General features: G+C 58.8%; 1 protein-coding gene across 3 annotated transcripts in view; it reads right to left on the bottom strand.

Moving 5' to 3' along the window:
- Positions 1-296: 296 nt before the first annotated feature.
- The window catches only part of TLN1 (talin 1), a 53,492-nt gene continuing 38,420 nt past the window's right edge, over positions 297-15,368 (bottom strand). For all 3 annotated transcript variants that reach the window (XM_079996224.1, XM_079996226.1, XM_079996225.1), the window contains 23 exons: positions 15,206-15,367; positions 14,137-14,277; positions 13,769-13,950; positions 13,490-13,622; positions 11,875-11,976; positions 10,827-10,997; positions 10,477-10,626; positions 9,768-9,869; positions 9,505-9,624; positions 9,039-9,185; positions 8,507-8,673; positions 8,232-8,415; positions 7,934-8,059; positions 7,506-7,622; positions 7,217-7,402; positions 5,646-5,753; positions 3,883-3,988; positions 3,578-3,702; positions 3,226-3,351; positions 2,722-2,784; positions 2,386-2,568; positions 1,584-1,712; positions 297-1,381 (listed from right to left, as the gene is read on the bottom strand). In XM_079996224.1, coding sequence (XP_079852350.1) covers positions 1,250-1,381; positions 1,584-1,712; positions 2,386-2,568; positions 2,722-2,784; positions 3,226-3,351; positions 3,578-3,702; positions 3,883-3,988; positions 5,646-5,753; positions 7,217-7,402; positions 7,506-7,622; positions 7,934-8,059; positions 8,232-8,415; positions 8,507-8,673; positions 9,039-9,185; positions 9,505-9,624; positions 9,768-9,869; positions 10,477-10,626; positions 10,827-10,997; positions 11,875-11,976; positions 13,490-13,622; positions 13,769-13,950; positions 14,137-14,277; positions 15,206-15,367 — 3,162 coding nt within the window. In that variant the 3' untranslated portion in view covers positions 297-1,249. The remainder of the gene's footprint in view (positions 1,382-1,583; positions 1,713-2,385; positions 2,569-2,721; positions 2,785-3,225; positions 3,352-3,577; positions 3,703-3,882; positions 3,989-5,645; positions 5,754-7,216; positions 7,403-7,505; positions 7,623-7,933; positions 8,060-8,231; positions 8,416-8,506; positions 8,674-9,038; positions 9,186-9,504; positions 9,625-9,767; positions 9,870-10,476; positions 10,627-10,826; positions 10,998-11,874; positions 11,977-13,489; positions 13,623-13,768; positions 13,951-14,136; positions 14,278-15,205; position 15,368) is intronic.

Below are 15,368 nucleotides of genomic sequence, written 5' to 3'. Positions count from 1 at the left end.
CAGGCTTTTCTTCCTTTCAGAGGAGCAAATGGGAGTGACACCTCCTGGGACGGGACGGACAGGGCTGCCTGCGAGATGTGTGAGTGGGGCTGGGCGGGATTCCCTGCTTACGGCTGCAGAGAATAAGGCAGGCACTAGACTGGCTCTGAAACTCTTTCCAATCTTCCTCAGGCTCTTCTTGCCCCACAGCCGAGCCCCATGCATCACCCTCAGGATGGTCGAGTGGGGAAGAGAGACTCAAAGTTTGGGCGGGGGGGGGGGGGTTGCACCTGTTCCACACCACTGAGAGACGGAAGTTGCAGGGAAGCCAGTTTATTCAAGGCAGGCCCTTTGCAGGCCTGGGGGGTGGGGTGGGGGCGTGTCTGGTTCTTTGTGTGCTGATCACACACACCCCATAATCCATAGACTCATGCAACTGTATAGAGTTGGAAGGCACCCTAAGGGTCATCTAGCTCAACCCCTGCGGGGGACACAGGAGTCCCTCCACCCGCCTCCCTTGGACTCCCTGACATAGAAAGGACACAGGCGGCTTATGGATGTATCAAAATTACAAAAGGTGAGAAGCCTCAGCAAGTGTGGGGGGGAGGGTTTCAAAAAAAGGGGGTGTCGAGCCTTGTGATTTTGGGGTTTGCAGCACAAAGCGAATTTGCTGCTGCTGCTGTAATAGGGGGGTCAGGGCAGGACCTGGAGGGGGGCAGGCAAGTGGGTGCCAGAACCGGGGGGGGGGAGTGTTCTGGGCCCACACAGGCAGGCACTTGGGAACAAAGAGCAGCTATGACAAGAGAGGAGTGGGGTGCAGAGGCCTGGGGGGCAGCAGGCAGAGAGGGGGCTGAGGGGGGCTGCTGCCTCCAAGCCCCCCTGGCTCCCATTTAAGGCACCCAATATTTGGTTGAAGTGGAGTCTAATCCACATTGCACAGTCAGGCCACAGGCAGCGACCCCCCACCCTCCAGAGTGAGAGGCAGGCTGAGTAGCCAAGGCACAAGGAAGGAAGATTCCTGGAAGAAAAGGCGAGGGGCTTGGGGAGCCTCTGCCCCTCCCGACGCTCTTCCTGGAAGGGCAGTCCAGAGCGTGGCATGTGGTGGGGGCCGTGGGGCAGGGTAGGCGCAGGGTGGGCAGTGGCAGGCCTCCATCTCTCCCTGCTCGGGAGGAGGCCTGGCTGGTCCTTGCTGGGGGCGGGGGTGTCGGCATTAAATAGGGGAGCAGGGTGGGGCTGTGGCGGTGCTCAGGAGCAGAGGCGATGGCGGAGCTCAGTTTGGCCCTTCGTCCCGCAGCTCCGAGGGCAGGAACTTGTACTGCTGCTGCCGGATCATGGCCAGCTTCTTGCGTGCCTCCTCCAGCTCCCGCTCCTTGCGCAGCATCTCTTCCTGGGCAGCAATGATCTGGGGGGGGGGAGCAGGGGAGACCGTCAGGTGGAGGGTGGGAGCAGCTGCCCCATTGCTTGCCAGCAGTGCCTGTACTTGGGGGGGGCACCTGGCACTCCCCCCTTCCTCGCTTGCAACCACTGGGGGGGCCAGAGTCCCACCTGCCTGCAAAGGCAGCCTCGGCCCCCTGTCCTCCCCCCAGCCCTCCCTGGGGACTCACCTGCGCAATCCCGCCCACCATCTTCTCCTTCACCACCACCGTCTCGTTCTCCTGGTCCTGGAAGGCGGCTGCTTTCTGAGCTGCCTTCACCAGGTTGTCAGATGCCCTCTTGACGGCGTTGCCAGCGGCCTGGAAGGGGGGGGGGAGAGAAAGAGGGCTGGGACTCTCTCCCAGGATACAGGCATGGGGGGCGGGAAGGGGCCGGCCAGAGGAGGCTCACCAGCCCTTGCTGCCTGCCCCAAACCAGACGCAGGAAACTTTTGGGATGATTATTATTATTTTGGTGTTGGGGGTGGGATTAAGTCTGGAAATAAAACCTTCCTAGAAGGCAACATATTCTAACAGCCACATTGCGAGGCATGAACTGCAGGAGAGTAGAGCTGCCCTGCGCTGTCCTTTCGCAGGACCCCTTGCCCATTTCCCCTGCCCACATCCAACTGCCCCCCCCATTTGGCTTATGCTGGACCCAGGGTGCAGGGTGAGGGAGGGGTCGGCAGTGTGGGGGGCCAGGGAAGACATGGCCCCCACAAGCCCTTCCTGCCACCCTTGAAGACTTGCTGCTCCCAGGATTTGGAGAGTTGGGAGGGATCCAAGGGTCATCTAGTCCAACCCCTGCAATGCAAGTCACAAAACCAGGGCCCCCCATGGGAAAAGTCAGAGCAAAGGCCGTCCTGTGCCACCTCCCAGGACTGTGCTGCAAGGGCGCAAGGCAGGTGGGCAGCATCAGCCGAGCGGCCCCCTCCCTGCACCCGACTTGGGTGTTCCCGAGGCTGCAAGCCCCCCGGCCTCCCCGCTTGCTCACCTGTAGGCGCTTCATGGCCTCTGAGTCCTGATCCGCCTTGACCTTGCAAGCCACCAGCAGCTGGGCGGTGGAGGCAGCCACCTGCTTGGCGGAGGAGATGAGCTTCTCCTCGCTGGCGTGGCCCTGCACAGCCGCATTGGCCGCCTCACACAGGTTGTTGGTGGCAGCGGCCACCATCCGCGCCTTGGCAGGGGAGGAAGGAAAGCGAGTGAGCGGAGGGGGAAGCCGGCCGGCAGCTCACCCAGGCTCCCTGCAAAGTGGCTGCAAGCGGGAACTGCGGCCCCTACAAGGGGAAAGGAGCCTCCTCCCCCCCCCTTTGGTCCCCTTCATACTCACCGCTGAAATGAGGCCCTGGGACCACTGCCCGTCGTCCAGGGCGTTGGCAGGGATGGCACCCACCTGGCAACAGAGAAGGCGGAGGGGGGTGAGCCCAGATGATCTGCAAGAGGCCAGGCCTCCCCCCAGATAGATAGATAGATAGACAGATAAACTTTATTTGCATTAGCCAACGGCCATAGCAACATAAAACAAGCAACATATACAAATAAAATATATACAAATAAAAAAAGACAGCAATGGGTAAAAAGGGCAATCAAATGACCACGATTATCATTCAGATAGTGGCCCTTAATCTCACTGCACCCTCGATAAACCTAGCAACCTTTGCTGTTGTCTGGTCATTTTGATCTGATAAAAGAAAGAACAATGTGGCCTCAGATGGGCGGCCTGGGATGGTAAGTAAGAGTGGGGTGATGATCTCATTCCTCAGATCTTTATAAAGGGGACAGGACAGGAGAACATGAGCCACTGTCTGCCCCCCCCCCAGTCCACAGGACTCACCTTCCCTTGGGCCACCAGCTCTCTCTGGGCGGCTGAGGCTGCTTTCACCAAGGCGCTTGTTGCGGCCGCAATGGACTTGGCAGCCTCCAGAATCTGCTCCTCAAAGTTCAGGCTCTCGTCTGCCTGCTGTTGGGGGGAGAGCAGAGTCAGTGGGGAGAGAGGGGGGGATCACCTGGCATTGTTGCAGGATTTCGAAGCCCCCCCCCAAACCCCACATTCAGAGACCAGGCCAACAGACCCCTGGGAGGGACTAGGGTGGCCTCCAGCAGCAGCCCCTGGGCAGACGGGTGAGGGGGTGAGGGTGGCATCTGGGGGGCCCAGGGGCCCTCCTGGGGGCAGCCCAGCTACCCACCTTGGGCTTTGCCCGTGGCTTCAGCTGCTCCAGCTTCTTGGCGGCAGCCTCAATGGCGGCAGCGGCGCCCAGCAGCTCGTTCTCTGCGATGACGGTGGGATCCTCAGGGTCCACCCATTCCGTCCCTGGTGGGAGAGGGAAGCAGGAGTCAGGAGGACAGAGAGCCATTCCTCTCTCCCTCGGGAGCCCCAACAAGACCCCTCCCTTACCCCCACCCATTTTGTTCAGGCGGGCATTTCTGCCCCCTACTGGCTTCACTTTCTCCTGCTTCAGAGGGGTCCTTTCCGGAGAGGGGAAGCACCCACCTTTCATGGCCTCCGCTGCCTGGATGAGCTCAGTCACTGAGCCGGCCACTCGCTTGGAGTACGCGGCCAGCTGCTGCTTCAGGTCATGGCTTGGTTTCTGGAGGATCTGGAGGAAGAGCGGGGGGAGGGGGGAAAGGGGTGAGCCGTGCCCAGAGCCACAGGGGGCAGGGCGGAAGGTGGCGCATGTCTTGGGGAGGGGAGGTTTCCCCCTGGCAGGGACTCGCCTGCAGTAGGGCACCCAGGGGTGGGGGCCGTGGAAGACGTGGACACCCTGGAAAGAACCACAAGGGAGGCCCCCCGGGGTGTAGGGGGTGAAGAGGAAAGTCCAAAGGAAGCCTGGGGAAAGGGGCAAGGAAGGTGCAAGAGGCTGAAGGAGGGTGGGGGCAGTTTTCCAGGGAGGGGAGAAGGTGGAAAGAAGAGCAATGGAGGTTCAAGGCTGCACAGACTTCCCGGCTCCATGAACTGCCCAGCAGCAGCAGAGCAAGGGGTCAGGGAGACCCTGAAGCTGCCTCCCCTGGAGCAGGCTGGGCACCTCTTGTCCGTTTGCATTGCTTAGTGCAGAAAGTATTGATCTGATGTGCAGAGATCTTTCCTATTCTACTGAATTCAAGAGGTTCTGGAAGCTTCTCTGTGTGAAAGAAACAGGCAGAAGGTTCATGGTGTTTGGATTCTTCCTTCAGAGATGCTGAGTACAGTTGGCTTAAACTGGTTCTCTTATCTCTTTCAGTCACGGTCATGCTGACTATAATAAGAGGCCAGAAGGAGCCTGTTTTTCTCTTTCTATCTCTTTTCCTTCTGCTGTTATGGTTCTATCTCTTTTCCTTCTAGTGTTATGGATTAGACTTACTATAAACTATTTTAAGTTTTAAAGTCTGCTGCACCTTGATTTCTTATGGACAGGGCCAATCCTGAATGTATGGGATTTGTGACCATTATGCTCATTTGCCTTCAGGAGCAATAAAGCTCTGCTGGATGAAATATAATTGCCTCCGGTCTATTTTTTGGGAATCTGCAACGTGCTTGTCGCTCTGCTAACTACACATCACAGTTCTGCTCTGGATCAATATTGAGTAGAATTTCAATGACACCTCTAAGGGAGGCTGCTTGGCCTCAGATCTCAGAATCGCAAGATTTAAAGGGACCCCAAGGGCTCATCTAGTCCAACCCTTTGCAGTGCAGGAATCCCAGCTGCCCTGACCCCAGGGAGCAAGAAACCTTCTGGGCTGCAACCCTGAGAATGGGAAGACCTTCTATTGCCCCTCCTTCCCGCAACACAGAGAGGCAGGCAGAACTGCCGGCTCAAGCTAGTCATGGCCGAGCCGGGATTAGAACCCAGAACACCATTGCCCCCCCCCCCCCCGACCCAAGTGAGATGTTAGCCACACTGCAGCCAGGACTGGCTCCCCGCAGTTATTCGCCACGGCATCCCAGAATCCAACACAGCACAGCAGAACGGCAGGCACACAGCAAGGGCCCCGAGTTAAGGGGGGCAGGAGAGCCTGGTTCATCCCTCCCTTCTGCCAGGAGACTCTCCCCCCATGCACGTGAGCACCCCCCCCCCCCCCAGGTGCCACACACTCCCATGCAGGGCACTCCATACTCACAGGCTGCCCAGAAGAAAAAGAGAGAGGAGAGAGAGAGAGAAAGGGGGTGAGCAGGGAGGAGGAGGAGGAGGAGGCTGCTGGGGGGGGCAAAGGGCCCCCGCCCCAAGATCCAGCCTCTGCCACGCAGGGTACAGGGCAGAGGGGGGCACACGCACTCACCACCAGCACGTGCTCCAGCAACTCCAGGTAACCGTTGGCACACTCCTTGCCAAAGCGCAGTGCCCGCTGCCGAACCTCTGCGTTGGCCTCTGGGTGGTAGGCAGCCTCCTGCAAAAGCCCCACGGGTGAGAAACAGCCTAATGCAGGAGCCTGGCAGGGTGGTGCCAGGGCTGGGGCACTGGGCACAGGAGAGAAGCATCCGGAGAGCCCCTCTGGCTACAAGCTCTTCCAAGATCCTGGCTGAGCCTCCTTTGAACTGTGGAACTGGCAGGGACCCCAAAGGCCATCTAGTCCAGGGTTGACACATGTCTGGTTTCTCCAGACAGGTCCTCTTTTTGGGGTGCAACATCTCAGTCTGGGCGGATTTTTTGAATTTGCCAAAATGTCTGGGTTCTTGCAAAAAAAAGCCAGGAAGTGTGCATGCGAGGATCACTCTTAACCTTTTCCTATTTCTACAGTGCGCCCACATGGTGCATTTTGGGATTGGGCTCATCATCAAACGGCAGATTGGCTGCTACTGGTCCTAGACCTGACCTCTGTTGGCCATACTGGTGCCAGTAAGCTGCCCGTGAGCAGATGGGAAAAACTCCCTGGAGGGGGGTCTCTGCTGGCACCTTCTTGCTCTGTCTCCCCTTCCCCACCCCAGGGCCTTGTCCATTGACTGCAATTAAGCTGACTCTATTTTGCAATATCAGAAAGATCTAAGAAAAGAAAGAGCGCACTGGCTAGTAAAGAGGACTCCCCCCCCCCCAGCTCTCTGTCCTAATTAAAATCTTTGGGGGGCATTTGGAGATGAACCAACTCACCTCGGCTACCTCTAAACACAATTCTTGAATGTAAGTTAAAATACACAGCTCTCATGGAAGGCCAGGGAAAGCCCCCCCCCCCATTTTTGTGTGTGGGGTGTGTGCCCTATTTTATACATCTCGAAATCTTAGCAGACTGAAGAACCTAGAAAAGAAAGTGCTGGGGGTTGTGGGGGGGGGGAGAGTGGAGGAAATGGCGGAAGCACTGGGCACCCCATTTCCCCCCCTAAAAGCTTTGCTCCTTTCCTTTGGTCACCGTTCTGCTTGGATCTTCATATTGCCCTTATGTGACCTCCAAACCAAGGAGATAAGTAACTATACAACCTTTAGAAGACATTTGAAGGCAGCCCTGTGCAGATTATAAATGTTCCATGTTTTATTATGTTTTTATATATGTTGGAAGCCACCCAGAGTGGCTGGGGAAACCCAGTTGGGTGGGCGAGGTATAAATAATAAAATTATTATTATTGAATAGGATGTCCCTATTTTCACTGGAAACATGTTTGAGGGTACAGTGTGCCCAGTGTGTTTGCGCCATGGAAGGTGAGGAGGCTCCATGTCCCCTTTTTCGCTCTTCAAAATAAGGCAACCCTATTCTAGTCCAACACTCAGAAGTTCAGGATTCGCACCTGGAGCCTTGTAAATGCACTGTCCCCCCAGCCCTCCGCTGACCATCCAAAGGGGTCCTGTGACCTTGGCCCACCTGTTTCCAAAGATGCCCCCCTTCAGCTCCCCCCACCATGAGCACGCCCCTCCGCTCCCCACCTTGCAAGAGCGCAGCATGTCGGCGATGGCGCGGCGGCTCAGGTTGGCCGTGGCGATCACGTCCTCCTGCCGGCACGAGTTGCCAGCTGCCACAGCCTTGGCGGTCGCCATGGTGATGCCTTTGGTCATGCGGATGAAGTCCTCCGGCGTCGAGGTCTTGGCGGGCGGCACCTGGGAGCAGAAGACCTGCGGGGGACAGGAGGTGGTCAGCCTGGCCAGGAGAGGAGGTAGAGGGTGGGGCAGAGCAAGGGGGCAGCAGCCCCAGCCCCCCTCCCGCCAACACACTCACCGCAAGCTCCTGGCGGATGTGCTCAATTGTGGCTTCCAGCGCTCGGGTCCCCTTGGTGGCTTCGTCCTCCACGGCCTTCACCGTCTTCAGCAGCGACGTGACGTTGGTGACCATCACCTGCCAAGCAGAAAAAGGGTGGCCTTTGGGGGGGGAGGAAGAGGGCTCCCTGCTCCCTACCGCCCTGGGGGAACTTCCTCCCTTGGGTGGCCATAGAATCTAAGCATTGCAGAGGGGGAAGGGACCCCTGGGGGTCATCCAGTACAACCCCTGCCATGTCACAACCAAATCATCCCTGAGCGGTGGCCATCCAAGCTCTGCTTAAAAACCCCCAAGGAAGGAGAGCCCACCCCCTTTTGAGGAGCCTGCCTTCCCTACAGACCCCACTCTGCCCCACACACATGCCCATGGCCTGCTGTAGAGCCTCCTACCTTGGCCGAGTTCTTCAGCTGATAGACGGCTGGGTCATCGCCAGACTTGCCCGCGGCAGCCTTGGTGGCGCTGATCAGGTCCCCAAGGGCCTTGGCCACGTCCTTCACGGCATTGATCAAGACCACCTGAGCGCAGAGAGGAGAGAAGGAGGACATGAGCAGAGCCTGCAGCTGGATCAGGCCCAAGAGGGTCCCCCCACGGGAAGCCAGCAAGCCAGATTCGAGCGCAAGAGCCCTTGGGTGGTCAAGGGAAGGATAGATCCACGGAGAGGGGCGACCCAGCCATTGTGGCCCTTACCTGCGTCTCGGGGTCCTCGGAGCCCAGGCTGGCGGCCCCCAGCTTCACCACCTCTGAGAGGCGTGTGATGGTGGCCACAGAGGACTGGGCAGCCTGTGCCAGCTTCTCCTGGCTGGCCGTGGCGTTCTGCACCAGCACCTTGGTGTCCTCCACCAGTGCCTTGGCCGTCTTCAGGATGCCCTCCCTGCCAAAGAAATGGGGTGGGGGGTTAAGAGGTGGCCAGGAATTCTGGAAGGCCTGTTGGAGGCCGCACAGGAACCGCTGGGGGCCGCTACCTGTGGTCGGCAAAGGTCTCTGCGTTTTCGCGGTTGAGGGTCCCGGCTGTGGCAAACATGATGGTGGTGTCCAGATCCGCGATGATGCCAGAGACAGCGCTGGCTGCTGTGATGCAGGCCTGGGTTCCCCGGTTGCCTGCCTGAAGGGCAGCCAAGACGTGGGATACCTGCGGAGGGAGAGAGGACAGGTGGCCTCCCATCGGCCCTGGGCTAACCCCCAACACCGTCCCAGGAGAGGATCCCAGGGGGAGGAGACGATGCAGGCGTGTGTTGGTGTGGAAAAATGTTAGGAGGGGATCTGTTCCCACAGTGGCTGACCAAATGGCCCAAAGGGAAACCAGCACGCAGGATCTGAGCATGAGAGCCGCTCTCCCCACCTGCGGTTTCTGGCCGCTGGCATTTGGCAGCACTGCTGCCTCCGAGGGGAGAGCCCAGCCGGCACAGCCAGCTCCTCTTCCCAGAGGCCACTGGGTGCTGGTGCCCCTGGGCCCTGGCCTCCCTCCCCCCCCCCCAAGCCCAGGCAGGCAGGCACCTTCTCGGAGACCCTGCGGGCGCACTCAATCAGCTCCTTCTTGGTGTAGGTGTCGCTGGGGCTGCACTGGAGGGCTCCGGCCTTCGTCACCAGCGCCGCACAGCCGTGGCCCAACTCCTGCACCCGGTTCTTTATGTGGGAGCCAATCTGGAGGGGAAAGAAGGCTGTGGGAGCCCGGCTGCGTGGCCCTCATCTTCTGCCCACACCTCCGCGTGCGGCCGCTGCTTCTCTCCCCCAGCCCCACAAGACCTCCAGCCACCCCTTCCCCCATTCCAGCCGCCAGAGGTGACCAGGTCCTTCTCAGCCAACCCACTTGGGGGCGCTTCTGGGTTCAGGAAGAGAAGGCAGAAGAACCCAATGTTTGATGCCCTGCCAGGCCAAGGCTCACAGCTCTGGGCAAATCAACCAGCTCCCCACCACATCCCTGTCCCACTGCCCAACCACCAGGGACGTCCCCCCTCCTCACCTCATCGTTCTCAGCCGTGATGGCAGCCGGCTTAGCCTGGAGCGCCAGCTGTCCGTAGTCGCTGGTGAGCTGGTTGGCCAAGGTGCCCAGTTCGTCCGGGTTGGTGGTGGATTTGGTGACCTGGAAGAGAGTAGGGACAGTTGGAGGGGGAAGAAGAGAGGGGCACCCCCAAATCCTGGCAGAAGGAAGAGGGGGGTTCTCAAAGGGGCCTGACCCAGATTACCCCCCACGGAGGCCTCCCCACAACACCCCCGATGCCTCACCATCTCCTGGACGGTCACAGCTATGGCCTTGGCGGTCTTCACCATGGTGGTCTGGTAGTCCACAAAGGTCCCCTCTGGCTCTCCCACGGGGCCCTCATCCAGCTGGGTGGGAAGAAAGAGAAACGTCTCCTTTCAGGGGACACCAAGGCTGCCTCTGACCCCCAAGCAGCTGAGCTCCACTGCTGGCCCTGGAAGCGCCCTGGCCTCTGCTGCCTCTGCTGCAGGAGGCCCACCCAAGAGGCACCAAGGCCTTTCTGGAGACAACCCTGGGGGGGGGGGGACTTCCTGGGGAAGCCTGGAAGGGCGTCTCGTTTAATCCAAGGTGGTGGGTTGGAACAAAGGCACCGGGAATTCCAACGTAAAAGGGAGCAGAGGTGGAATGGAAATCAATCCAGCAAACACAATCGACTTCCGGCGAGAGGAAAGGCCAGATTGACCGTCTTTCTGATTGCTCTCTGCTGACAGATCATTACATGGTGATTGACAGCAATCAGACAGAAGGTCTGGTGATCAAATCACTCTGGGATAAAGTCACGCAAATGCTCTGACCAAGGCTGTTTGAGCCAAGGAACTGAAATCATGTTCAAATGCCACGTAATAATACTTTATGGGTATAAGATCTGCATCTTCTCTTTCTTAAACATTTATGGGACAAGATAATCTGTAACTTAAAGAGTTAAAGAGTTGCGCTTTGGGGAAGGAGTCGCACCTGGTTGATGGCTTGAGTGATGGAGTCCACCATGCCGCCAACCACGCCTGCTGCGCTGGCCGCCTCGTTCAGGGTGGCCGTCAGGTCCTCCACGGCCTCCTTCATCATCTGCGCAGACTCCTCGAGGGCTTCCTGCGTGTGGGCTGCTTGCTGTGGGGGGGGGGGGGGAGAGAAGGCGATGCAGCACCTGCTCTCCCAGAAGCGCCCCAATGCTCATCTTCCACAGGCGAAGGCTCTCTGCCGCTCCCCACCTGAGCAGACTCAGGTGTGGCGCTCCCCACCTGCCCGGCAGGCCCCTCTGGGAACGGCAGAGCCAGCCTCCCTCTCCCTGCCCCACACCAAGCTGGCACCTTGGGGTTCCCTCCGGCCTCCTTGGCCGTGTAGAGCATCTGCAGGGCTGACTCTGCCAGCGTCTTGGTCTGGTCCAGGAGGTTCATCTGCTGCTGGCTGTTGAGGGTCTTGGAGGCAGCCCCCACGGCCGCCAGAACCAGCGGCTGAAAGTACTGAGCCAGCTGAGAGACCTGGAGGGAGAGAAGGGGAAGGTGAACGGGGCGGGGGGGGGGGGGGCAGAAGCAGAATCCCAGTCTCCCTGGCAGGGGGCACACAGTGCCAGGGAGGCCAGCCCTCCTGCAGCTCCTGCCTTAGGCACCCTGGGTGCAGAAGAGGGCCACGTCCCGGAGAGGACACCCCCCAACGTTTTTTGTCATGTGATTCAGTCACAATGAGCATAACCTCAGCAGAAGAGGAGAACCGAAAGGAGGGAGGCAGAGGAGGAGGAGGAAGGAGAGGCGAAGGGGCTGCTCTGGCACTTCCCTTCAGCGGCCTGAAGAGTCTGCCAGGAGAACCCCTCACATGCCACTCTATGCCACAGGAGGGCAGGAGATTTCCTCAGCGAGCACCAGGGACCAAGGACTGAGTTTGCTGCTTTGCTCATCAGCCTGGTTGCCACGGCATTGAATGCAAAGCCACAGGTACACCAGGGACCCTGGAGAAGAGCTCTCTGGCCACACCTGAGGCCTTGCCCTCAATGCCAGGGCAGCTGGACTGCCCTTCGCTCTCCCGCCTGCAGCTCCTTCCAGAATCCCAGGCCCACAGAAGCTCCCTCTCTGGCACCCGAGGTCCAACGCCTCCCCTTTGCTTGCTGGTATTCTTCCCCACTCCAGATATGCCATCATCCCTCGCAGGAAGAGCCCAAGCCAGGCCACTGGCCCCTCTGGCGCAGGGCTTCCTGCACAGGCTGGCAGCAGTGGCTCTGCAGGGATTCAGGCAGGTGGGCTGCCAGGAGGGATGGAAGCAGGAACCTTCTGCCTGCCCAGCAGCTGCTCTGGCCCTTCCCCACCAGCAACTCTCATTAGGCAGCCCTTGGCTCTGCCTTCTTCCAGCCCCCCACCCTCTTACCTTGTGTCCCAGCTGAGAGGCCTCAGCTCGCGCTGCCCCAGCCACCGGCTCAATGAGGTTGCTGATCTCCTGGACGGCTGTGAGCATCTGGTTGTGCAAGGCCTGTGAGGGAGGAGGGACGGGGGGGAAAGTTCCTGGCAGGCCCATCTGGGGGAAAGGGCACAAAGCCCGCCCACCTGCTGCCGTGAGTGGGGAAGACCCAGCTGCTCAGAGTCAGAGCCCCACAGGTTCCCCCCTCCCCACAAACACCAGAGCCCAGCAATCCCTGCGGCACAGGCCGGCTGCTCTAGACTGGGAAAGTGTCGCAGGCACGGCTGTGGGCCCGTTTTTCACCAGTAAAAATGACTGGTCCCCTGCCCATCACTGGATTGGGGTTGAATCCTGACAAGACGGTGTTGGGATCTAGTTCCATTCCACCTTAAAAGGGTCAGGCATGACTGTTGTGTATCACATGCCCGTTTACTTCCAGCACAGTCTGCTGGGAACTTCCCTTGTATGTTGCTTTTGCTATACTGCTGTTTTGCTGGACGCAAAAGCAATCAGACATGTTTTCTTTTGTTCCTGAGCTATGCTGAATAAAATGCGGTTCATTTTGCTTGCACATCTCTCTGTCCGCCTCTTCTACTGTGAGGTGATTTACACACTCTGCTGATAGAGTGTGAACAGGTCTCTAAATGTATCTGAGGCTCGTGTCGCTGACTGACTGATGCTGTTCCATGGGAGATGGGTGATCGTCCAGAGCCAGCTGGGGGCCTGCCTGATGCCCCCATCTCCCCAGCAGTATCCCAACAGACAGAAGTACTGTTTTTGGGTGACAGGAGGCGGGCAGGTGTGGAGGATTCCCTGGTCCTGAATGGGGCAACTGTGCCCCTAAAGGACCAGGTGCGCAGCCTGGGGGTCATTCTGGACTCACAGCTGTCCATGGAGGCACAGGTCAATTCTGTGTCCAGGGCAGCTGTTTACCAGCTCCACCTGGTACGCAGGCTGAGGTCCTACCTGCCCGCGAACTGTCTCTCCAGAGTGGTTCATGCTCTGGTTATCTCCCACTTGGACTACTGCAATGCGCTGTATGTGGGGCTACCTTTGAAGGTGACCCGGAAACTACAACTAATCCAGAATACGGCAGCTAGACTGGTGACTGGGAGCTGCCACCGAGACCACATAACACCGGTCCTGAAAGACCTACATTGGCTCCCAGTATGTTTCCAAGCACAATTCAAAGTGTTGGTGCTGACCTTTAAAGCCCTAAACGGCCTCAAAGGCCCAGTATACCTGAAGGAACATCTCCACCCCCATCGTTCGGCCTGGACATTGAAGTCCAGCTCCGAGGGCACTTCTGGCAGTTCCCTCCCTGCGAGAAGCAAGATTACAGGGAACCAGGCAGAGGGCCTTCTTGGTAGTGGTGCCCGCCCTGTGGAACACCCCCCCCCATCATCTGAAGGCAGCCCTGTTTAGGAAAGTTTTTAATGACTGAAGTTTTAATGTATTTTGTTGGAAGCCGCCCAGAGTGGCTGGGGAAACCCAGCCAGATGGGCGGGGTATAATAAATAAATAAATAAATAAATAAATAAATAAATAAATAAATATTATTCTTATTACTCGCTCGCTCACTCACCTCCTGAGAGATGCCCTCGCGAGGCGCCAACTGCTGGCTGATGGCAGCCAAGGATGCCTGGTCCACGTCCCGAATACACTTGGTCAGCAGCTCAATGGCCTCGTCGCACTCCCGCTGGCCAGGAGCCTTGTCTCTGCCGGGAGGAGGGGAGTCCATCAGCGTGGCTGCACCCACCAAACACCCAGAGCGGCCAACGCCCTCCCCCTGGCACTGCCCTGGCAGCGTGGGAAGGCATGGCAGGCACCCAGCACACCCCCACCCGGCAGCTGTGGTTCTCACCTCATGTTGGTGATGAGCTTCTTGATGGAGTCGGAGACGGTCCGCGAGTGTCCGGCCAGCACTGACCACTTGGGCGGGTCCTTTGGGTTGACAGCCAGAGAGCGAGCTGTCTGGATGAGGCCGGCAGAACTTTCCAGCATGGTCTTGGCAGAGGAGATGATGGGCTCCATGGCTCTGCGCCCCTGCGGGGGGAGGGGGAGCGCCAGGTGGTCAAGGGGAGGCTGGTGAGCAAGTGGGGGCACAGCTGGGGCTCTGAGAAGCCCCCCACCAAGTCTAACTCCCTGCTCCCCCCCAAAAGGATGCTGCCCTTGGCAGCAGAGGAAATATCTCCCCACCAGGCCCTGACTGGGTCCTGCCCCCAAACTTACCTCTGGGCTGATCTGAGCAGGAACGGTGGCAAACTCTGGGTTGGAGGCAAAGGCGGTCAGGTTGTCCACGGCCTCAATGAGGGGGGAAGTGGCCTCGCGGCAGCGCTCCCGGTTCTCTGGGGTGAAGGCCCCGTCCAGAGCCTGCGGGGAAGGACAGAGGGACAGGCAGCACTGGCCTTTGGGCTTCCTCCCCACGGATTAAGCCCACGGCCAAAGAGGACGTGGGGCTGCCAAGGTGGATTCCCCACTCCAGCAGCTCCTCCAGGGACAGGATCCCCTGAGCTCCCCATGAGCAAGGCCAGGCAGTTTGGGGTAGGCTGCCGAGGAGGGGGGAACCAGTTCCCTTGTAGAAAGCAGGCCCTTTGGGTCGAATCCTTCAGCTCCAGCCCGCGCCGCTTCTCCCCTGAATTTGTCTTTTGTCAGATGCCAAATACTTCTGGGATTGCTCAGCCAGCAGCTCTGTTCCTGGCAGGCGAATCTACTGGCGCAGCAACAGAAATGAGTCTCCTTTGACGTCCAGCGGCTGCACCAGCAAATTCTCCAGCCTGGCTTTTCTCTGAGGCTTTTCTCTTTCATTTTTGTGTTCATGAAGGTAATGATCTAATCTCTAATCACTAGTCCTCATGCAAAGGACAAAGGACCACTTTCCACTCTGTATCACAGATCCCAGAGCCCCCTTTCAGAGCTCCAGCCCCTGGCTCAAGACTGGTTCCCCACGCCGCTCCACGGGCTGAACCCCAGAGACTGGAGCAGGGAGCCCTTGCTCTGGGTGGGGAAATGGGGGGAGCTTTCTCTTGGGAACTGGTGGTGGCAGAGCAAGGCCGGGGGGGGGGCTGCCTCACCAATGCTTGCCCTTGACCAGAGAAAAAGAGGTGGGGGGGGGAGAAAAAGAGCTTGAGAAAGAGAAAGAGATGGGGTGGGGGAGAGAGAACACAAAAGAAAGAGGAAGAAAAGAGAAAAAGATTTAGAGGGGGATAGAGAAAGAGAGAGAGAAAGGAGGGCTTCCCCCCTTCCCAGGCTCATCACAGTGTCATCCCACCCACACACCCTGACACCTGTCAATCAGTACCTTGATGGTCTTGACCAGGTTGGCGGTGCTGTTGGCCACCTCCTTGGCAGACTGGACAAACTGGCGCTTGGCCACTGGGTTGGCGGTGCGAGATGAGGCCAGTCGGCAGGTGTTGCAGAGGGCAGAGGTGTGCTTGGCCACAATGGTGGCGGCTGAGAGGACC

The sequence above is a fragment of the Podarcis cretensis genome (assembly GCF_951804945.1).
Source record: "Podarcis cretensis genome assembly, chromosome: 11".
Taxonomy (NCBI): domain Eukaryota; kingdom Metazoa; phylum Chordata; class Lepidosauria; order Squamata; family Lacertidae; genus Podarcis; species Podarcis cretensis.
Note: the sequence above shows the minus strand (reverse complement) of the source record. Positions and strands in the feature narration are given on the sequence as shown.